Genomic DNA, 17,903 nt, shown 5'->3' with positions numbered 1-17,903 from the left:
CACTTGCCCTCATTGTACTGATTGTAATCTGCTGCTAGTCTCTGCTACATGATATCTCAGTTTGCTATATTCCCTGATTGGAGGTGCTTCGTTTAGCAATGGCCACACAGTAAAGTATATTCCCTTTGTTGTCTGTGGTGTCTTGCAGGGGAATGGCCCACAAATAGTGAGTCCACATACTAGCTGTAGTCAGGCTCTGTATCTAATGTGGATACGCTGCTGTTCTGACTAGAGATGCCCTGATCGGGTTTATTTGGCCAATCCCGATTGCCGATCGTCGATAAGACATATTGGCTGAGGAATGACCGATGCGGATCATTTTGTTATTGTTTTGTTTTGTTTTGTTATAGCAGCGTGTATACAAATGTTCAGACTAACGTTTTTCACCACCGTTCCTGAACCCTCCCGAGAAATCATTTTTACCATCCCGAAGTCGGTGTAAACCGTCAAAAATAAATGGAAATAAATTATTGTATTTTCATTTAAATATTTACTTTGATTAAAAAAAAAATCTTCGTATTAGTAGATTTAATTATGTATTATAAGCTGCTTCGAGCTAATGTAAGTGTTAGAAGTTAAACCGATTTTAATTCCCTCTCTAATATCTTTCATTCTGACTTTGGTGACGAGGTCAGAGCTCACAGTAGGTGGCCAATACCAACTCTGCTTTCACATAATAAATCTGTTCCCACGTGAGCTGGCTGCCAATAGAGACTTACAGAACATTGATGAATTGCCCACACTGGGTGCATGTTTATACTGGACATTATCACACTGTAGTGGTTTGGTGATTTATACAGTAAGCTGTGAAAGTATGCATTCTTGGCATGTCAATAAGGGAAAATAGTCATCAGCGTATGTGTCCACATTCTTTCTGCTGGCCAGAAGAAGAAAGAGCCAGAAGCTGTAGTCTTATAGTTCCGTCGTTGTGCTGCGAGTGTGAGGTTGCTCGGAGGTAGGTCTTGGTTTGAGATGGAGGCAGGCCAAGGACTTCCGCTACAGTCGTCCAAACTGTGCTGGAGGAGCTGAAAGGCTTAAGGTTCGCCTTGCTCTGTTTTCAGATGGAGCCCACACTGGAGTCTTCTCCGTTGAGGTCTTGGAAAAGCCTCTCTTGTGGTCAGGGGCTTTCAGAAATCAGTGGCGTTGATGGCGTGGACTCTTTTGAAGTAGCTGTGTAATTACATTTGTATATAAACCTCTTGTGAATGGCGTCTACCTCGAAATCATAAGACCCCTAAAATATGTTTAACTATAGACCCACGATTCAATATTTTGAATAGTTTCATTTTACAGGATGCAACCAAGTAATTAGAAGCAACATATCTTAGCTTTATGGCAATTATACAGTTAGGAAACAATGCATCAATGAAATTAAGTGAGCATGAACATGAGGGAAATCCAGTTATGGAAAGCCATAAATCTGAACCACAACAAAGCGTGGGAAATATCTCCGCAAAGACAAAACATAGTACGGACTGTCTTGTCTGTTGTGGCTCTTGGGCTGATTCCAGAAACCAGCCTTTACAGATAACAGCTACATTTATGCTTTTCATCCACCGCTTTCATTAGTCACATTTTATTATAATGGAACAAATTTTAAACTTTTGTGATTATGATTCCCCCTCAGTAAAAGGCACCACATTAAAAAGGTATTTTTTAATATGTGACAGATTTATTGCCATCTCCCATGAGGTCATGCATATGATTTCTGCATCTGTCCAGCTCCTTTCTTTAACAGAGGCGAACTGTTCTTCGTCAGCTTGGCTTCTCTTTCTCCATTTCTAATTTTAACTCAGAGGGATTTTTTTGTATTTGACCTCTGAGCTCCACAGTACTTCAGTTCTCAACACTCAGTTTTCAGTCCTCCCCGAGTCCCAACAGTCCCATCTTACTTGTCTTACATTCCTCCTATATTACAATGCCCTGAGTCAAACATTCGTACAAGCGCTGTTTTATAATTTATAGGAGTGCCTGTAGTGTAAGCAGCACCCGTCATCACTGACATTATTGAATATTTTAGAAGTCTCTCAGTGAAAAAAGTCTTCCCGTGTGTTTGCAGCGGGTTTACAGAAAGGGTAGTCAATTTTTAATATCTTGCACAACATCCAGCAATATCATCTGACCCTTTGCTTATTTACTTTCATTTATTTCACCCCTTGTCTAAGAGGGAATGTGCCCTTCATGACCGTTATTCAACACAGTTTTTAAAAATAGTACGTTCCCATGGAAGTTTCAGAAGCACCCGGTCTCTGATGAGCTCCAGATGTCGTCCAGATGTGCTCCACAGTGGGCAACACTAGTAGGCTTAAACAGGAGCGCACCACTGCTACCGCCGCCGCGGCCACCATTTGGAGCCAAATCTCTACTCCTCCTTAATCTGAGGATTGGTCAGGTTAAATAGCTCTCCTTATGGTGGGTACACAAAGAATTTCTCATTAATTCTCTACCCACGTTCTCTGCATCAAATCCCGATGAGTCACTGTGTTCAGGGTTTTCAGTGTGAGTCAGTTTTCCTCCGAGTGACACAGGATGCCTTTTCCACTTAACTGCGAAAGAATGCAGCTGACCACAAAAACTCTGTTTCACTCCTGAAGCTTTTCAACAGAAAGATTTTGTTTCATAGAAGCACTCTCCATCGACATCAGCCAGTTTGTTAAATCTTAACACATTTATTCTTTTGAATGCGATATGTTTTTTTTGTGTTCTAATGTGCAGGTCACGATAGCCTGGTCACTTACACCAATCCTGAGTTCCCTGAAAAGTTGAACACTTCTTTATGTAGAATAGTCATACAGTGCCCCCCAGTGGATTAATGCAGCATTACATTCTGCTATAGAAAAATCACCTGCATGGCAACCCATGTTTTTTGACAGTCAGGTATTAACATTCAAGTAACAATACCCCTTTGGATGACTTGATATTATAATTTCAGCCAGGTCTTTGCAAAAGACATCACAATATTTCCTCCAATGTACAGCTGCATATATTATGTAATCTGCTGAGGCATTAATGTGTAAATGTTAAAAGTACAGTAAAACCAATAGTAAAGCATTCAAAATTGTAAAAACTTTTAACAGTATGTCATTTAAAAGTCTTTTTCAAGGATTAAGTTTGTCCAGTCCAGTGCAGGATTAGCTTGATCCTATAATTTTCTAATTTAGCCGCTGCTCGTGTCTGCAGTGGGAGAGCTCGCTTGTCTCCTCCATCCTCATTCGATGTCAGAAAAAAATGTTCATCTTGTTTCAATTTGCAGTACGCGAGCCTGCATGGCACAGTGTCAGACAGACAGACAGCCCAGTCTCAGTTTGGGTCGGGATTAATGCTTCTTCCTCAAACTGTGTACTTCCTCCTGCATGGGAAAGACATTTTTTGACAATAAATTACACCATAGTCATGATCTTTAGAACCACAGCTTCTGTATTCTTTTCTTGTGGCGATAAATATGCGTTTGGCATAAAGTAGGAATGCATGCAAAAGCCAAGGCCTGACCTGCAGTACCACTCGTTTGTTTCTCTCCTCCCTCAGTTCTTCTTTCACTTCCTGCATGTCTCGACTGATCAAAAGAGACAGAAACAAAGAGATGAGTTTGCAGACATGGGTACGTCTAAATAGGTCAAGATGAACACCAGTCAAGTCAAATGAATTAATGAAGGTCTATGAATTCAGGATGTTAGTTTTGTAGTGGGGATGAATTGGATGGAAACAGAAATGGACTTGATCTTGATCACGTTAATTAAGCACTAGTAGTAAAAAATACATCTTTTTGAATACGACTTTAACTCGGCTATAATCAATATTTGTTTTTAAATAATAATGTATCAAATGAAAAATGTATGTGAAAGGGGTCACCCTCTGCTTTATGGAGCTATACTATATAGGGCTGCACAATTTTGAAAAAAAATATCTAATGGAGATTATTTTAAGTGATATTGAGATATGAGGGTTTGAAGATTTTTGCATCATTATTCTCATTTTCATTGAAAAAATATATTAAAATTATTATGGTGGGATTTTTGCGGTGATCTGTACCTAACAAAGATGTTTTCTTAAGTCTGTAGAATATGACATGTAGGTCAGGACATCGCTGCAGCACGACAATATTTAATTTGAAATAGTATTTTGACGCACATTTCACCTTTTAACAAATATTGCAATTTCCTCCTCATCTTGCGATTTGAAAATTGCAGTAGGCACATTTTGATTAATTGTGCAGCCCTAAAGCTATATGGTGAGTGTCAGCTCATTGTTTAGCCGTCCGGCCCCCCAACCTTCCTGTTTTGGTTCACTCTCGAGACTTAATATTGGACTTTTCACTCATCAGGTGGCCTGAAACACGTCTCCAAATGAATACTAATGTTGTTCCATAACTGATGGGTATTAAATTAAGCAACTGCCACATCAACTTAAGATCAATGTAATGTATCAATCTATGTCACCGCCGCTCTGCACTGTGCTCATACGGCATTTACCGCTGATAACGCTGTCCCGACCCACAGCGTCGTCACGGAAGCGTAGCGTCTACCCTTCAGCAGCCCCCAGATTAACACTCTTAGGTCTGTCAGCACTGTTGCTGTTGTTTGCTCTGTTAGTGCACCATTAGCTACTAGTCAACGGCTCAGCCATCGACATGTTGAGAGCTGTGTGGAGGCAATGGATGTGGAATTCAGCACCTTTTAAGATAAAGTTACACTTCACGCTACACTATGTTTGAAAATGGGACACCTACAACATGACAACAGACATGAATTCCATTATGGAACATTTATTTGAGCAAGTAGCTATGTTCACACTTCTTTATATTAATTTGTATTGATCCGATCAGAGTAACTGGTTAGATCTCTTGTCAGGTTAAAGCTGAGTGGAGCTATACCGAGACCACAAAACTCTATGGACCAATAAGAATAGTTACATTGTAGGTTGCGACACTTTAATCATTGCATCAATGCTAAGTGAAGGAGATGTCAAAACAAGCTCAGTTTGTACACATTTACACTAACCGGGCAACATAAGTGAAAGCAACTGTTTGGGTGAACTATGGGTGTGTAGGGGCTTATTTATTAAGTAAAAATGGAAATATGCTTTTTCAAAATACTGGACCCTGTAGATTCACCTTTTAAAGCTACTCTGGTTGTAATCACATGTAGAGGGAAGTTAAGTTGCCAGGAAATCACGTGTCTACAACCGCACACAGCGTGGCTCATGTTTAGCAACCGGGCCTCTGTGATGTTTCATATCAAAGCAAATCAAAGAGATGTAAAAGATCTAACACTGTTGAGTCTAGCTTTTTTTTCTGGAAGGAGCACTTATGTGTAGTTGTAGTACGATGTTTGTATTTATCTCTTAGGATTTGATTAGTCACTTCCTGGGTGTGCTAGTGTCCACAAACATCACCAGAATGAATTTGGGATAGGACGGTCTGTCTACACACCTTCTCAGTTAGGAAGGATGAATGTTACAAAGCCCCTCTATGTGATTCAAGATTGACAAGACTGTTTTATTTTTTTCCTTTGAAAAATAAAGTAGCTTTAATTTTCTTTTAAATACCTCTCAGATGAACTGAATGAATTGCTCAGGTATACCACATCAAAAATGAGAAGTACTCACTCGTGCCGTGTCTGTAGCAGATCCAGAGCCATCCTCAGCTCTTTGATTTCGGCCTGCAGGCTTTCCAAAGTTGTTGCTTCTTTGTAGGTTGCAGTTCTGCCATCCACGAGTACTTTGGGTGGTGTTGGTCGAACCGGAGGCGGCGTTTTGGGTCTAAGATCGGGCCTTGCAGGCGATGGCAGGAGATTTTCTGTACCCTGCAATGAAATGTAGTTCGACATTGATGAACTTGATGAAATGTGAAATGTACTGTGCACAATATCTTATTGGTTCTTTACAGAAGCAGAGCTAAATTCCAACTAGTGAGATTTCATCATAAATAACCATAGACTGTGTATAGAGTTGGACGACGCGTCTCTACTTCCTCCCACTGTACAGAAGTGAAGCCAAAATATCCCAGATACAGGAGCTGCCATCTTGAGTTCAGTAGTGATCGGGGGGCTGGAGCTACGGTATCGAGGTCACCTGCCCGAACCAATCGCGAGCCAAGCACGGCCGCAGCTGTTCAGCGAGAGAGACTCACAGCTGTCAATCATGACGTCTGACCCCCTTTTTTTATAGCATCAAATAACTAATTAAAACCAAACGTATCGGACAAATGATGACTTGAACATAAATCAGCGTGATAAGAACTATTTAAAATGACAGAAACCATCTTTGGGAAAATGTTATTTTACTTTTTAGTTTGGCCCATGTACCATCCATCCGCTAACATGGAGAATGCAGGATTTATGACCTATACTGCAGCCAGCCACCAGGGGGCGATTGATGTTTTGGCTTCACTTTTGGGGAGCTGTCATGTCGTCCATCTTTATATACAGTCTCTGTAAATAACAAGTGTGCTGTGTTGTATCTGGAAAGCAGTCAATGTCACAAACCTTTTGCAAGCCAGGTAATTTCTCTGTCTGGACCTTTTTTGGTGATAACTCAGGTTCTGTCTGGTCTGTGGCACCCTGGGCCTGCAAATGAGCAGAAGCCATTAATGGCAATAATAATAATCATTCCTCACAACCTGCCTTAAGGACACTCATTCCCCAACTATGCCAACTCGACAGTCTTTTTGAGCCGCCAAATACAAACCATAAAAGGATACTTTAGGGATTGAATTCCTTCATTTCCCAGAATGACTTTTGTTGAATCCCTAGAGATCGAGATCAGGCCCAAACTTGTTTGCTTTCAGTGCAAAGTGGGCGGCTCATGAAAACCTGGGACGCGTCCATCACTAGCTGCCTTTTCTCTTGCTCAAACACATCTGAACTATTTGGAGTGCAAGTGCAGAAATGATATCTTCCTCTCTTACAATGATTTCTCTTGAAACCATTGCAAGAGACTTCTGAAAGTTAGTGCAATAATGGTGAGTAGAACCTAGAAAAGTCTTTCCCCTAACGTTCACCACTCATGGCATAGCTTGGAGAACATTTTCTGTTATTGAATTGCAAGTTCTGCTGGAAAATAACTTGTCATGGAAATATATCACTACATTTGGACTGCAGAAAAGCATACCACCAAAGAACAAGCCTAGAAATGCAGAAAGGTACCACTAAATGTGCTCAGTTCCATTTTAAGAAAGTAAGTGCATTTTAGTATGCACAAGATAAAAAAGGGAGTTGCCTCATTGTTGCAGTTGCAAAGGTCATCTACAGAAGTGGTGGTTGGCACTACTAATGTGGTTTAGCAGGTTGTTGGCAGCTCCTGCCTCCAGTTAAGCGTTCATTATGTAACTCTTCACTTGTATTTTCAAGGCAGAAGTTGTGATAAATCAATATAAGTCTGTTGCTGAGGTGGACGTACTTGTGCTGCTATAACAAGGCCTGATGGCGGTCTCCTCTGTGGGGGTTTGGCTCTGTTCGCTGTAGGATGGCACAGCTTGTCAGTCTGCACGTCCACTCCATCGAACTGGTCGGTGTCTTTCTCCGCTGTTTGTTTTGGTGGGACAGGAGCCACATCGCCATTGGTTCTGCTGAAAATAAGAGTACAATCTTAAAAGATTGAAATCTATGTCAATCTTTTGATTGAAGTAAATGTGGGGGAGGGAGTTAGAGTATCTCAAAAATCTCATAACATTTTTTTTTAGTAAGAAAGAAACTCGCAAGAAAACTGGTGCACAGCATGAAGTTCACATTTTCAAAAGAAACAACACTCTGAATGTGGTTTCCAGTTTCCTAAACTCTGAGTGCAGGTGCAGCAGCATAGCAGCAGATGCCTTTAAGTCTCTCTGTAAGTCTTATTTTGTCCTGGCACATGTTTCACTTTCACACCTCATGTGCAATGATGGCAGATCCTCAGAGTCACAACTCAACTTAAATAACCTTTGGTTAGATTTGATATGTGTATGTTCTAATAATCCGCATGAGGTAAAGGCCTGGAAGCTTTAGCTTTTTCAAAACTTAAGAAGGATTCTTAAAGTCCCTTCCAAACATATTTGCTCGGAAACAATTTCCTGAAAAAAGCTTTTTCTCCATTAGCAGCCCCCTCAAGACACAGGACTGTTTTTGTTTTCTCAGTTTTGTGTGTGTGTGTGTGTGCCTCTTTTGCTCAGGAAACAGGAAATGGGCTGCTCTCGTCTGTTTAGGCCCGATCTGACTCATCCCAGAGTTTCCACTAAGCCGCTAAAGGTCGGGCATCCTGGCATTCTTCTTTAAGGACACCATGGCAACTGGTGGCGGCGACCAAAACCTTTAATATCTAAAGGCTCTGTTCCCGGTGCCAGACCAAAGAGGAGAAAGTGTTCCTGACATTTCCCTAAAGGCCTTTTGCTTCAGAAAGGTTGCAAATGAATCACTATTCACATCTCTGAGTTGGAGGGCCATATTCTCTAGTAAGTTTTTAGCGGGTTTGCATTGAGATTAGTCTGTGATACGACATCAGAGACGCTTTGGCATCACTCACTTGGGTAAAACCTTGCTGGGTTTGTCTTTGACTGGAGGCGGGCTGGGCCTGATGATGGGCGGCAGCTTGATTTTGGTTGGAGGATTGCTTCTCAGATCCTTAACCTCTGGTTTATCATCTGTAAAACAAATTCATCACAGCGTTATTTATCTTTAAAAGGGATGTGTCACAATAATGTTATAATTATAATAAAAGTCACTGCCATTTATACCTTTTGTCTTTGCTGGACCATTTTTGTCCATCGCTGAGGCCTCTGTCGTCACCGAGAAAGCAGCAGTGAATGAAACATTACCACAAATTTGCATTTATATGTAAATAGCACAGCTGCACTTTAGATAAAATCTTAAAAGTATTTAATTTGCTACACAATAAAGCAGTGACATCCTACATTCAGATTTTGTCAGACAATTGTTGCCACTTTCTATCCATTGCCCAGCGCTAAAAATATTTCCCTAAGCAGCTACTTTGAAGGTGCCCTCAATCTGCAACCATATGGAGCTTGTTGCTAAAAAAGAGAATGCATACTCAGCAAATCTGCCATCAATAAATAAAAGTTAGAAGGTGAGGCTTTTCCTGCACTGGTGCACATTGTTTTCATTGACATCACTTAGGAGAACTATAACCACTAGTAAAAAGCTGCTGGCAAAGAATTTGCAATTGTTTACCCCAGAAAGCATTAGGGTTTAATGTGGTTAAGACAAAAATGCAACTGGTCTTTAATTTAAACTGTAATCTAGTTTATGAGCAATTGCATGCACCGTGCACATCACCGGGGCAGACCAGGTCACAGCTGTATCCCATAGCACTGCGGTAACAGCACCCAAGGGTGTCAACAAGTTCATCAGGGACAGTCAGTCTGCCTCTGCTCATAGAATAAATACAGTCCATGAGAGGATGATAGAACAGATACTTGAATTATGAAGCCTCGGAGAACTGAAGGTTAATGTGAAAGATTCCTGTTTGCCATTCAAGTCAAGTGCTTATCTCAAAACACAAGATGTTAAAAACATAGACGCACAAATCTAAGAAGTAAAACCTGCATAATAAAGAGCATAATACTTTGCATAACGTTCAGACTCCGAGATGAATAACGGACCGAATGAGAACACAGGAAGCCTACCTTGAGTGTTCAAAGCATTGTGCAACATGCCCTCTCAAGCAAAACCATCCACACAGCAATAGTAGCTTCAAGTGCTGCTTCTTGTGCTGGTTGTGAAAATCTCTGTGACAGAGCTCTCCTCCGTCCCCCCACCCCCTTGTTTCCTCCAAGACTCCTGAACTGTGTCACATGACCAGTCTAACCATCCCCCATCTCACTATAGTCTGAGACTTCCTGTGAGATACTGTGTGGAAAAAGAAATGCTGTAATGAGTGTAATGTGTTGGCAGCACAGATTATGAGTGTGATATTCAGTTAGTTCAGGTGACGTCTTTGAGTAGCCGACGCTGTTTCACCTGCTTGTTTAACCGCAAACATTTTTGATGAGCATGCAGTTTGAATCTCCAACCAAGCAAAGAGTTGGTCTAAATTTGTAAAATAGACATTTTTGTTTTGTTGGTATAAATTCTTGCAAAATTTGCAAATTGCACCACAGACAGCACTCCTCAGCTGAAACTTGACAAGAAGCCACATCCTGCTCTGTGTGGTTCGCAGATTTGACTTCTACATCTTCTTGTTTCAAAGACGATTAATGTTCATTCGATCTTTTTAATCACCAAACTAAAAAAAAAAAGTCAAATTTTGGCTGTAATAACTGAGAATACATTAACAATGACAACAACGAACTAGAAACTTTAAAGTGTACTAAACTTTTAAAAGGTAAATCTATGACCAAGAAATATCATTGCATTGATTCAAAGTTGGTTACAAACCTAAAAAAAATAAAGAAAAATCTTCTGCACAAAAGCAGAAATCACAGATAAATTTGCAGTATGACGAGATACGTGTTCTTGTTTTTGTTGATCATTCCCCCATTAATGCACTATAATAAGGACTTTTAAACTTGATCCACATTTTTGAAAATATTTCTGTTGTTGCCACCCACTCAATCTTAGAGAGTAAACAATGACCATAATATCTGTCTGGTTTGGATAAAAACAGCATTGTGTTTTTAGTTGTTGAATCTTTCTGTGAGGTACAGTGAGTTTACTCAATGTGCACCGACTGGCAAAGCCTGTCTAACAGTCTTTACATGGTGACAGATGAATACTACTAGTCATGATATCTGAGTAGACAACATCACAGATAGCTTCAAATGCACCATTATGTAAGGTGCATTTAATCTAAAAGCACAAGATCACTCTCAGGAACATGTTGGCATAACTCTTTATCATCTGCACATTCAGTGAAAACATTCTTTGTCCAATCTAATAATAAAAACTCAATTATTTAGGCCAAACTCTTCTGTTATTACAGCGGATTCCACAGTAGTCATTGCGAAATTTTATTTTCAAACTGTGTCATTGAGAAGTACTCAGATCTTTTACTTAAAGGTTGTATGTAAAGATATAGAGGAGTAATGTCTACCTGAGCAGAGAACGAAGTCTCTCTCCCTCTGTGTGTGTTGTAATCTGAGCGGTTAGAGCTGATAATGTCGTCCCGACCGACAGCATTGTCCTGGAAGCGTAGCACCCACCCTCCGGTCCCCCCCCCCCCCGACCCCCATAAGGTAAACACTGTTAGCTCTGTAAAGCACTGTTGCCGTTGTTTCCACTGTAAGCAACCATTAGGTGCAAGCCGCCGGCCCTGCCGTCAGCATGTTGAGAGCTATGTGGAGGCAATAGAAATGCTCCCAATCTCACATTTAGCACCTTTTAAGTAAAGATAGCAATGCTGCCGGTGTAGAAATACTGTTACAAATAAAAGTATGAGTTTTGGTATCTTAATATACCCAACGTACCAAAAGTCTATTCATGTCAGAATCATATGAATTATATTATTGGACTATAATGCTGGTAGAAGTAAGGCACACTGTAACTACTTAATACACTGCTGGGTAGCTTAATCTATAATATTTCAGCATAATTTATTAGTAGAATATATTTTGTATTAATAATTTGAATCTGCAAAGTAACTAGAAATTACAGCTGTTAGATGAATGTAGTGGAGTGAAAAATACAATATCTGCCTCTACATTGAGGTGTAGTAGATGAAAAGGAAATACTCAGTTGAAGTACAAGGACCTCAAAATGATGCCGAAGTACAGTACTTGAGTAAATGTACTTAGTTATTTTCCACCAGTAGATGATGATAGATGATAATGGAAGAAACAGAAGTATGATTAACTGATGTTTTGTATTAAGATGTAGAAATACTGAAAAGGGCTCCAAGTTGCTTCAGCAGCACATTGAAATAATGACATTAATCAGGGGACCATTTTGGCTGCTGAAAAATCACCCAACCAATACTACTGCCAATTCCTCCATCTGCTAAAACAACAGTCCATCACAGTCCAAACTGTCAGCACACTGCCAGGCTAAACACCACTTCAGCCAGAAGTCATGAGTCAGACGAGGACGTCTAAAACATGAAGCCTGGCTCGCCACTCTAAATGTCAAACAGTTCCTGTTCTGCTGTGTTTGATCAACATACATGTTCGTTCTTACCTGGGAGATTCTTGTTGATGTTGCGTGCAGGCGGTTGGCTCGTGGTCCCAGACTAGAGGAGGAGAAACGGAAAACTCAGCAGGTTGGCAAGTACGTCCCCTTGTGAATTAAAGGCATCTCTATTTTACACACTCTTTCCACTGAGGGAATTTTCAGTGAGTAATTCCAAAACAGAGGATGTTAAAGGCGATCCTGACTCACTGCTCACTGGCTGCAGACTTGCTAAAGTAACACAAATACCAGCCAGAAGTGGCATTATATACTTTTGAATTTTGAGCCACTTCAAAATAATAACAGATATGAATTACTATAAAGTATGTCCATGGTTTCATGGTAGCACAATGCGGTTGTCAGATCTTGAAAATGGTGGAAGGTCCAGTCCAACAACGATGTTCTTGAGATTATGTTTTAGTCCACTCACTTGCAGACCGTCCATTGGTGGTATCACCATGACAAAGTTATCAGGAAAGCAGCCACAGCGTCCGTTTAGCTCTCCCTCCCACCAGCCTTCATCTTCTGTTTCCTTCAGATGGAGATTAAAGAGTCACATTACTGTAGAAGCTCAAACATGGAAGTGCCCTCTGGGATGCCAAATTGCTGCACAAGAGGTTATCAAACGGTCAAGCAAAACATAGCTGCCTTATTATCAGTTTATCAAAGACAGTATCTCTCAATTGTTTTCTATGATACAATATGATTTGGTCAACTGTCACAATACGTACGTGTCACTAAAACATGTGAGTCACATGTGTTCCTTGAAAGCAACACAACCAACTGGTTCGGCTGGATGAAGAATATGATACACCTTCAACCACTTAAGAAGAAAACCATTATCACCTGAAGGAGTCTGTTAAAGACGTCATGGGAAAACACGCTAGAAACTAAAGATGTTCTGATACCATTTTTTCATTCCCGCTACCGATTCCGATACCTGAACTTGTGGTATCGGCCGATACAAAGTACCAATCCGATATCGGCGAGATAAAAAAAATATATAGTTATTATTATTTAACAGCTGTTTACTACTAACCGTGTATGTATGTGATACGATTACTATCTTTGTTGTATGGCCAGGCTCAGGTTAAACCATGAACAAATACATACAGAGAATGAATGCAATATAACTTTTTTATATTATTCAGTTTATCAGTTACAAAGAACATAAATGAAGCTAGGAATAAATAACAATTCTGTATTCGCTTAGCTGCCTCCTCATTGGACAGCCTGTGTGCTATCGTCACGTGACAAACTCAGTTCGGCGAAGAAGAACTGATTTCCAGTTAAACAAGTTGATTTTTTTCTGGGTTAATATATTATGGTATCGGATCGGTGCATGGACTGACGTACTCGCTGATACCCGATACTGAATTTATGGCCGTATCGGACGCATTTCCGATACTGGTATCGGTATTGGAACAACTCTACTAGAAACACTGCCAGAAGACAACCATAAAATGTGCTCAAACCTTGCTCAGTATCACAACAAGGTCTCCTTTTTTCAGATCCAACTCGTCTTCCGTTTTGGCCTTGTAGTCAAACATGACTTGGCAACACTCCACCACTGAGGAGACGTAGTAGAAGAGATACAGTAACATGGTTATTAACCTTAGGCAATCCGAGCATTACAGTATAGTACCCTACATGGGTGACCGGAATAACAGGTTTTTAACAATGATGACTAATCTTATCGGCCTTGTGTGCAACCTTTACATGACTAACTCAAAGGATAGCCGGGAAAAAGGTTGTGACAAAGTGAGAGATAAAAATTGTAAACCTTGATCCTTGAGGGATGTTCCACTGTGACGTAACGCTCTATAAAAGTGATTAGTCAAGCCACATTACTGTAAGTATTTATATTGACCCCACCACCCATTGACTGTTCAGGAAAAGTACAGGAATTACCACAAATAGACCTGTTTAGTTGCTTTTGAAATGCTATTTAAAAATATATAGTGTCTAGATGAGTGTATCCCCTTAGTGTTTAGTCCACGATTGTGCAAACAGTTTAATAACTAGCAAATGCTTTATAGCAGTTTGTAATACGACTTACCATTTTTTGCTTTGTTCCTCACACTCGTCCTTTGAGATATCTTTGAGGACAAAAAGTACATTAAGTCAACGGTAAATAATTGATGCATTTCAGAAACGTTATTTCTGTATCACTTATAGGGCTGCATGATTTTTAAAAAATATCTAATTGTGATTATTTTGACTGATATTGTAATTGCACGTGTCTCAATATTAGAGGGAATGATGATTTTTACATCATTATTCTTATTTTTATTGAAAAAAATATATATTAAAATGATTATGGTGTGATTTTTTGCGAGGCTCTGTACCAAACAAAGATGTTTTCTTAAGTCTGTATAGAATATGATGTGTAGTGCCAGGACATCTCTGCAGCATGACAATAATTAATTTAAAATGGTATTTTCACACACATTTCGCCTTTAACAAATACTGCGATTTGAAAGTTGCAGTACGCCATATTGCGATGTCGATTACATTTAGAATAATTGTGCAGCCCATACTACATACCTCCTTGGTGAACACAGCGTCAGCGAGCTTGGGTCTTGCCTTGCCCTCATTGTACTTGCTGTCTGTAAAAAGAGTATCAACAATCATGATCTTTTATGGTAAGTTTAGATAACATATCCATAAAAAGGAACAAAAAAAGGTGAACAAAAGTTCTGTCTTTACCAACCTTTAGGGGCAACAAAAATTTCTTTGACAAAATTTGACGGAAATGCTCCCACTTTGCCATTTCTCACCCCCATCCACCATCCATCTTCAATCTGTCGTGTAGGTTATATCAAGGAGAGACAGTACAAGAAGAAAGTGTGAGGAATTAGCATTGGATAGCTGCACAAACACGTTGCTAAAACACTGACCATTACTGTATACATTCCAGAGATTACAATCAAGTATGTTTCAGATCTCTGATTGCTCGATGGCATGAGCGTCCATGTGAACTCTCAGAACAGGTCAGATCAATTCACATGCATTTCCGTAAGAGGGTTAATATGTCTGGGAAACATGTTTCGTGAGCCTGGCGGCCAAATACAAAGACAATGTAATACCCAGACAGTCAATGGATCTTTATTTGCCAAGGGCAGATTGGCTGAGCAAACATTTCACCAACGCCCAGATTTACATACAATGCTAAGGTTTGGGCTACTGTGCAGCTTCAGCAACCAGCAGGGAAATGCCTTGTTCAAATGTGAGCGTTTGAGCAGCGATAAAAGGGGACTCTACCTCTCTGATGATCTCTATCGTCTCCCCAATAACCAGCTGCAGCTCATCTTCATTCAAGGGGTTGTAGGCGAACGCTACCTCGCATTTCCTCGTCTGTTTCATCCTCTTGGCTGGAAAGACAAAAGAAACACCAGCCACATCAACAGACATGTGTAAAGTTTTTAATCTACCGCTAAAGCTGATGGAGAAGCTGGAGCTCAATAACGGTGTGTGTTTAGCTGTATCGGAGGCAGAGGAGTCAAGTCTCAACAGGATAGTGCTCCGACTGCAAAGCACTTCTAACACATCTAATCCATCAAAGACTCAGTTTGTTTTTTATCTGCTCCGTTTTCATGCATTATAATTAGGATTTGTGCGGCGAGGATGTGGTGAACATATATTTACAGTCGGCTTGCTTGCTTGCTGCATTGTCTTGCTGAGTGCATGCACCACACTAACCATGATTTTCAACACTTTCAACCAACCTGATTTGAATAGCAGTGTCAAATAGTTTTATAATTTATTTTTAGTCGAGTCAAGCTGGAATAAGGGGTTCATATTGCAATATGTGCAGATTTCAGTACATTCAATGTAGGGATCCACCGACTGACTTTTTCAGTCCTGATGACGATAGCAATACCTGGGCTTTGGGCATCAGCCGAGATCGAGTACCGATACCAGTGTTTGATAAAATAGCTGTATGTCTCACTGTGTCGAAGTGACTGGGATCATTCTATTATGTGTAAGGCAACATCAGCCTTGACATTGGTTTCCTTTGTAAAACTAAATGTAACAAATAAATGCTTCAAAATTAACAGGAATTAAAACTCAAGTGTACACTTTTTAATCCAGCAATAAATTGGTCAAAACTTAAAGAGGATTTCAAATTCCAGTATAAAATGTATATGGTATTGTCATAGAATTTAATTGAATAGATCGGACCCATTGTCACCGATATCCGATCCGGTATAAGTATTGGTGCATCCCTAATTCAGTGTCATATAATGATCTCTGATTAACTGACACTGCAGTGCTAGAAGGCCGAACTCTGAATCTTGTACACATAAACAGATTTAATTATTTGCAAATAAAGATCAATTAGAATCGAATTTTACTTTTTCTAAGGCTTCGTGGTTCCCTCTTGCTGTCACCTATCAAATAGACTGGCACCTCCTGTAATGAAAAACCAAAAGGAGGCATATTTAAAGGACACGTGGATAAACAGAAACAGAAACACACAGTACGGTAACGGTGTTACAATGCTGTGGGCTGTGTTGTGTTAACAGACCTTGGTAAAGTTAGCAGGGAAGATGCCTCTCTTTCCTCTCAGCTCCCCCTCCAGCCATCCCTCCTCGCTGGCCTTGGTGACGTTCTTGACCACATCCCCCATCCTCACTGTGATCTCGTCTCCCATGGTGCCCTCGAAGTCCATCAGCACCAGCACCTCTGCAGCGGGCGCCGTAAATGGGGCAGAAAATTAGATTCGTTGCACAAAGGCTGGTTTGTTTGCCTCACGAGTGATGTGTCCTGACATTTCAAGACAAACATCTACCCAGTGGAGGCTACACAAGGATACGGGCTTTGAGTGATTGTAGATTATTGTGGATAAACCGTACAGTTTTCTTCCGTCACTAATCATTCCTTACAAGCAGAAAAACGTGTTTTCAACGTCAGTAGTTTCCTGCAGCGTTAAGATAACTTAAAAGTCAATACATTAGAGAAAAGTCAGCCAGTGTTTAGGTTTTTCAACACTCGCTGACATAAAAGAATCTCGATAAAAAATAAGATTACCTTATTTTTCAGCAAACACAAACATACATTCAATTTATGCAAAGTCATGCAATGGTATCCATACGCAATACCACTGCTTTAGCTTTATATGCATGCCAAATTAAAATACTTCAAATCAAATCGTCATTTTGTGACACAACACAACTAAATCTTTTCATTACTTTGCTTTTACTTGTCGTGTTTTACCATCCAGTCTCCAGAATTCAAGCAAACAGACAGCTGAGAGCATTAAAACATCAAGAAATTCCACCATTGTATAAGAAAAAAGCGATAACCCCGACTCACCCATGGTGTCTTTCTGTCTTTCTCCCTCCGATTTGAATATGTAATTCCTTCACAAAGCAGCAAACAAACTCTCGAGCAGAAGGAGAACTGAAAGAGTGCGGTTGTGTTGTCTAACACTGAGAGATACGGCAGCCAAGGCCCTTCTTCCTACTTGTCAAACATTAACATTGAGCAACTTTTCCTGAGGCTTGTCATGGCAAGTCAACAGCAAGGAGTAGGATGGGCCATGCAGTAAAGAGAGAGAGGGGGAGAGCGAGAGAGAGAGAGAGAGGGAGGAGAAAGGGAGGAGGAGAACAGGTAAGACAGGTTTATACTGAAGGAACAAAGCTCATAAGTGTGGCTGAAAATACAGCGTGACGACGTAGGCAATCACCAAAATATTAGAAGAAAGTCAGCATTCACAAGCAGCACAGTCACATTTAAATCCAGGTCAGCTGTGCTCTTTCAGACATCTCCATACTGTATGGTGAGAAATAGCTACAGATTTGAAAGAAA

At 40.3% G+C, this 17,903-nt stretch overlaps 1 protein-coding gene across 5 annotated transcripts; it reads right to left on the bottom strand.

Annotated features, from left to right (window-relative positions):
• Positions 1 to 2,649: 2,649 nt before the first annotated feature.
• On the bottom strand, positions 2,650 to 17,903 carry sh3d21 (SH3 domain containing 21). Of its 5 annotated transcripts, XM_074653106.1 has the most exons (18): positions 17,782 to 17,903; positions 17,409 to 17,595; positions 16,621 to 16,778; positions 16,448 to 16,505; positions 15,354 to 15,463; positions 14,803 to 14,893; positions 14,637 to 14,698; positions 14,149 to 14,188; positions 13,565 to 13,659; positions 12,520 to 12,621; positions 12,099 to 12,150; positions 8,705 to 8,746; positions 8,494 to 8,611; positions 7,396 to 7,564; positions 6,483 to 6,563; positions 5,605 to 5,801; positions 3,490 to 3,553; positions 2,650 to 3,349 (listed from the first exon to the last, which is right to left on the bottom strand). In XM_074653106.1, exons 2-18 carry the CDS (start codon positions 17,410 to 17,412, stop codon positions 3,317 to 3,319), a joined length of 1,476 nt encoding a protein of 491 aa, XP_074509207.1. In that variant the 5' UTR covers positions 17,413 to 17,595; positions 17,782 to 17,903; the 3' UTR covers positions 2,650 to 3,316. The 5 variants fall into 5 exon arrangements, with proteins under 5 accessions (XP_074509207.1, XP_074509209.1, XP_074509208.1 ...); XM_074653108.1 differs by lacking the exon at positions 17,782 to 17,903 and having other exon boundaries at positions 6,483 to 6,557; positions 17,409 to 17,626; XM_074653107.1 differs by lacking the exon at positions 17,782 to 17,903 and having other exon boundaries at positions 7,396 to 7,561; positions 17,409 to 17,626.

Source organism: Sebastes fasciatus, chromosome 12 (assembly GCF_043250625.1).
Source record: "Sebastes fasciatus isolate fSebFas1 chromosome 12, fSebFas1.pri, whole genome shotgun sequence".
Taxonomy (NCBI): domain Eukaryota; kingdom Metazoa; phylum Chordata; class Actinopteri; order Perciformes; family Sebastidae; genus Sebastes; species Sebastes fasciatus.
The sequence above is the reverse complement of the archived record's forward strand: the minus strand, read 5'-3'. Positions and strand labels throughout refer to the sequence as shown.

Bases quoted from the DNA above. Each gene is read 5' to 3' on its own strand.
- sh3d21 (XM_074653106.1), bottom strand. The intron at 8,612-8,704 runs GTATAAATGGCA...TTTGTTTTACAG, and splicing joins TGGTCCAGCAAAGACAAAAG to ATGATAAACCAGAGGTTAAG. The intron at 5,802-6,482 runs GTTTGTGACATT...ATTTCATTGCAG, and splicing joins AATTACCTGGCTTGCAAAAG to GGTACAGAAAATCTCCTGCC.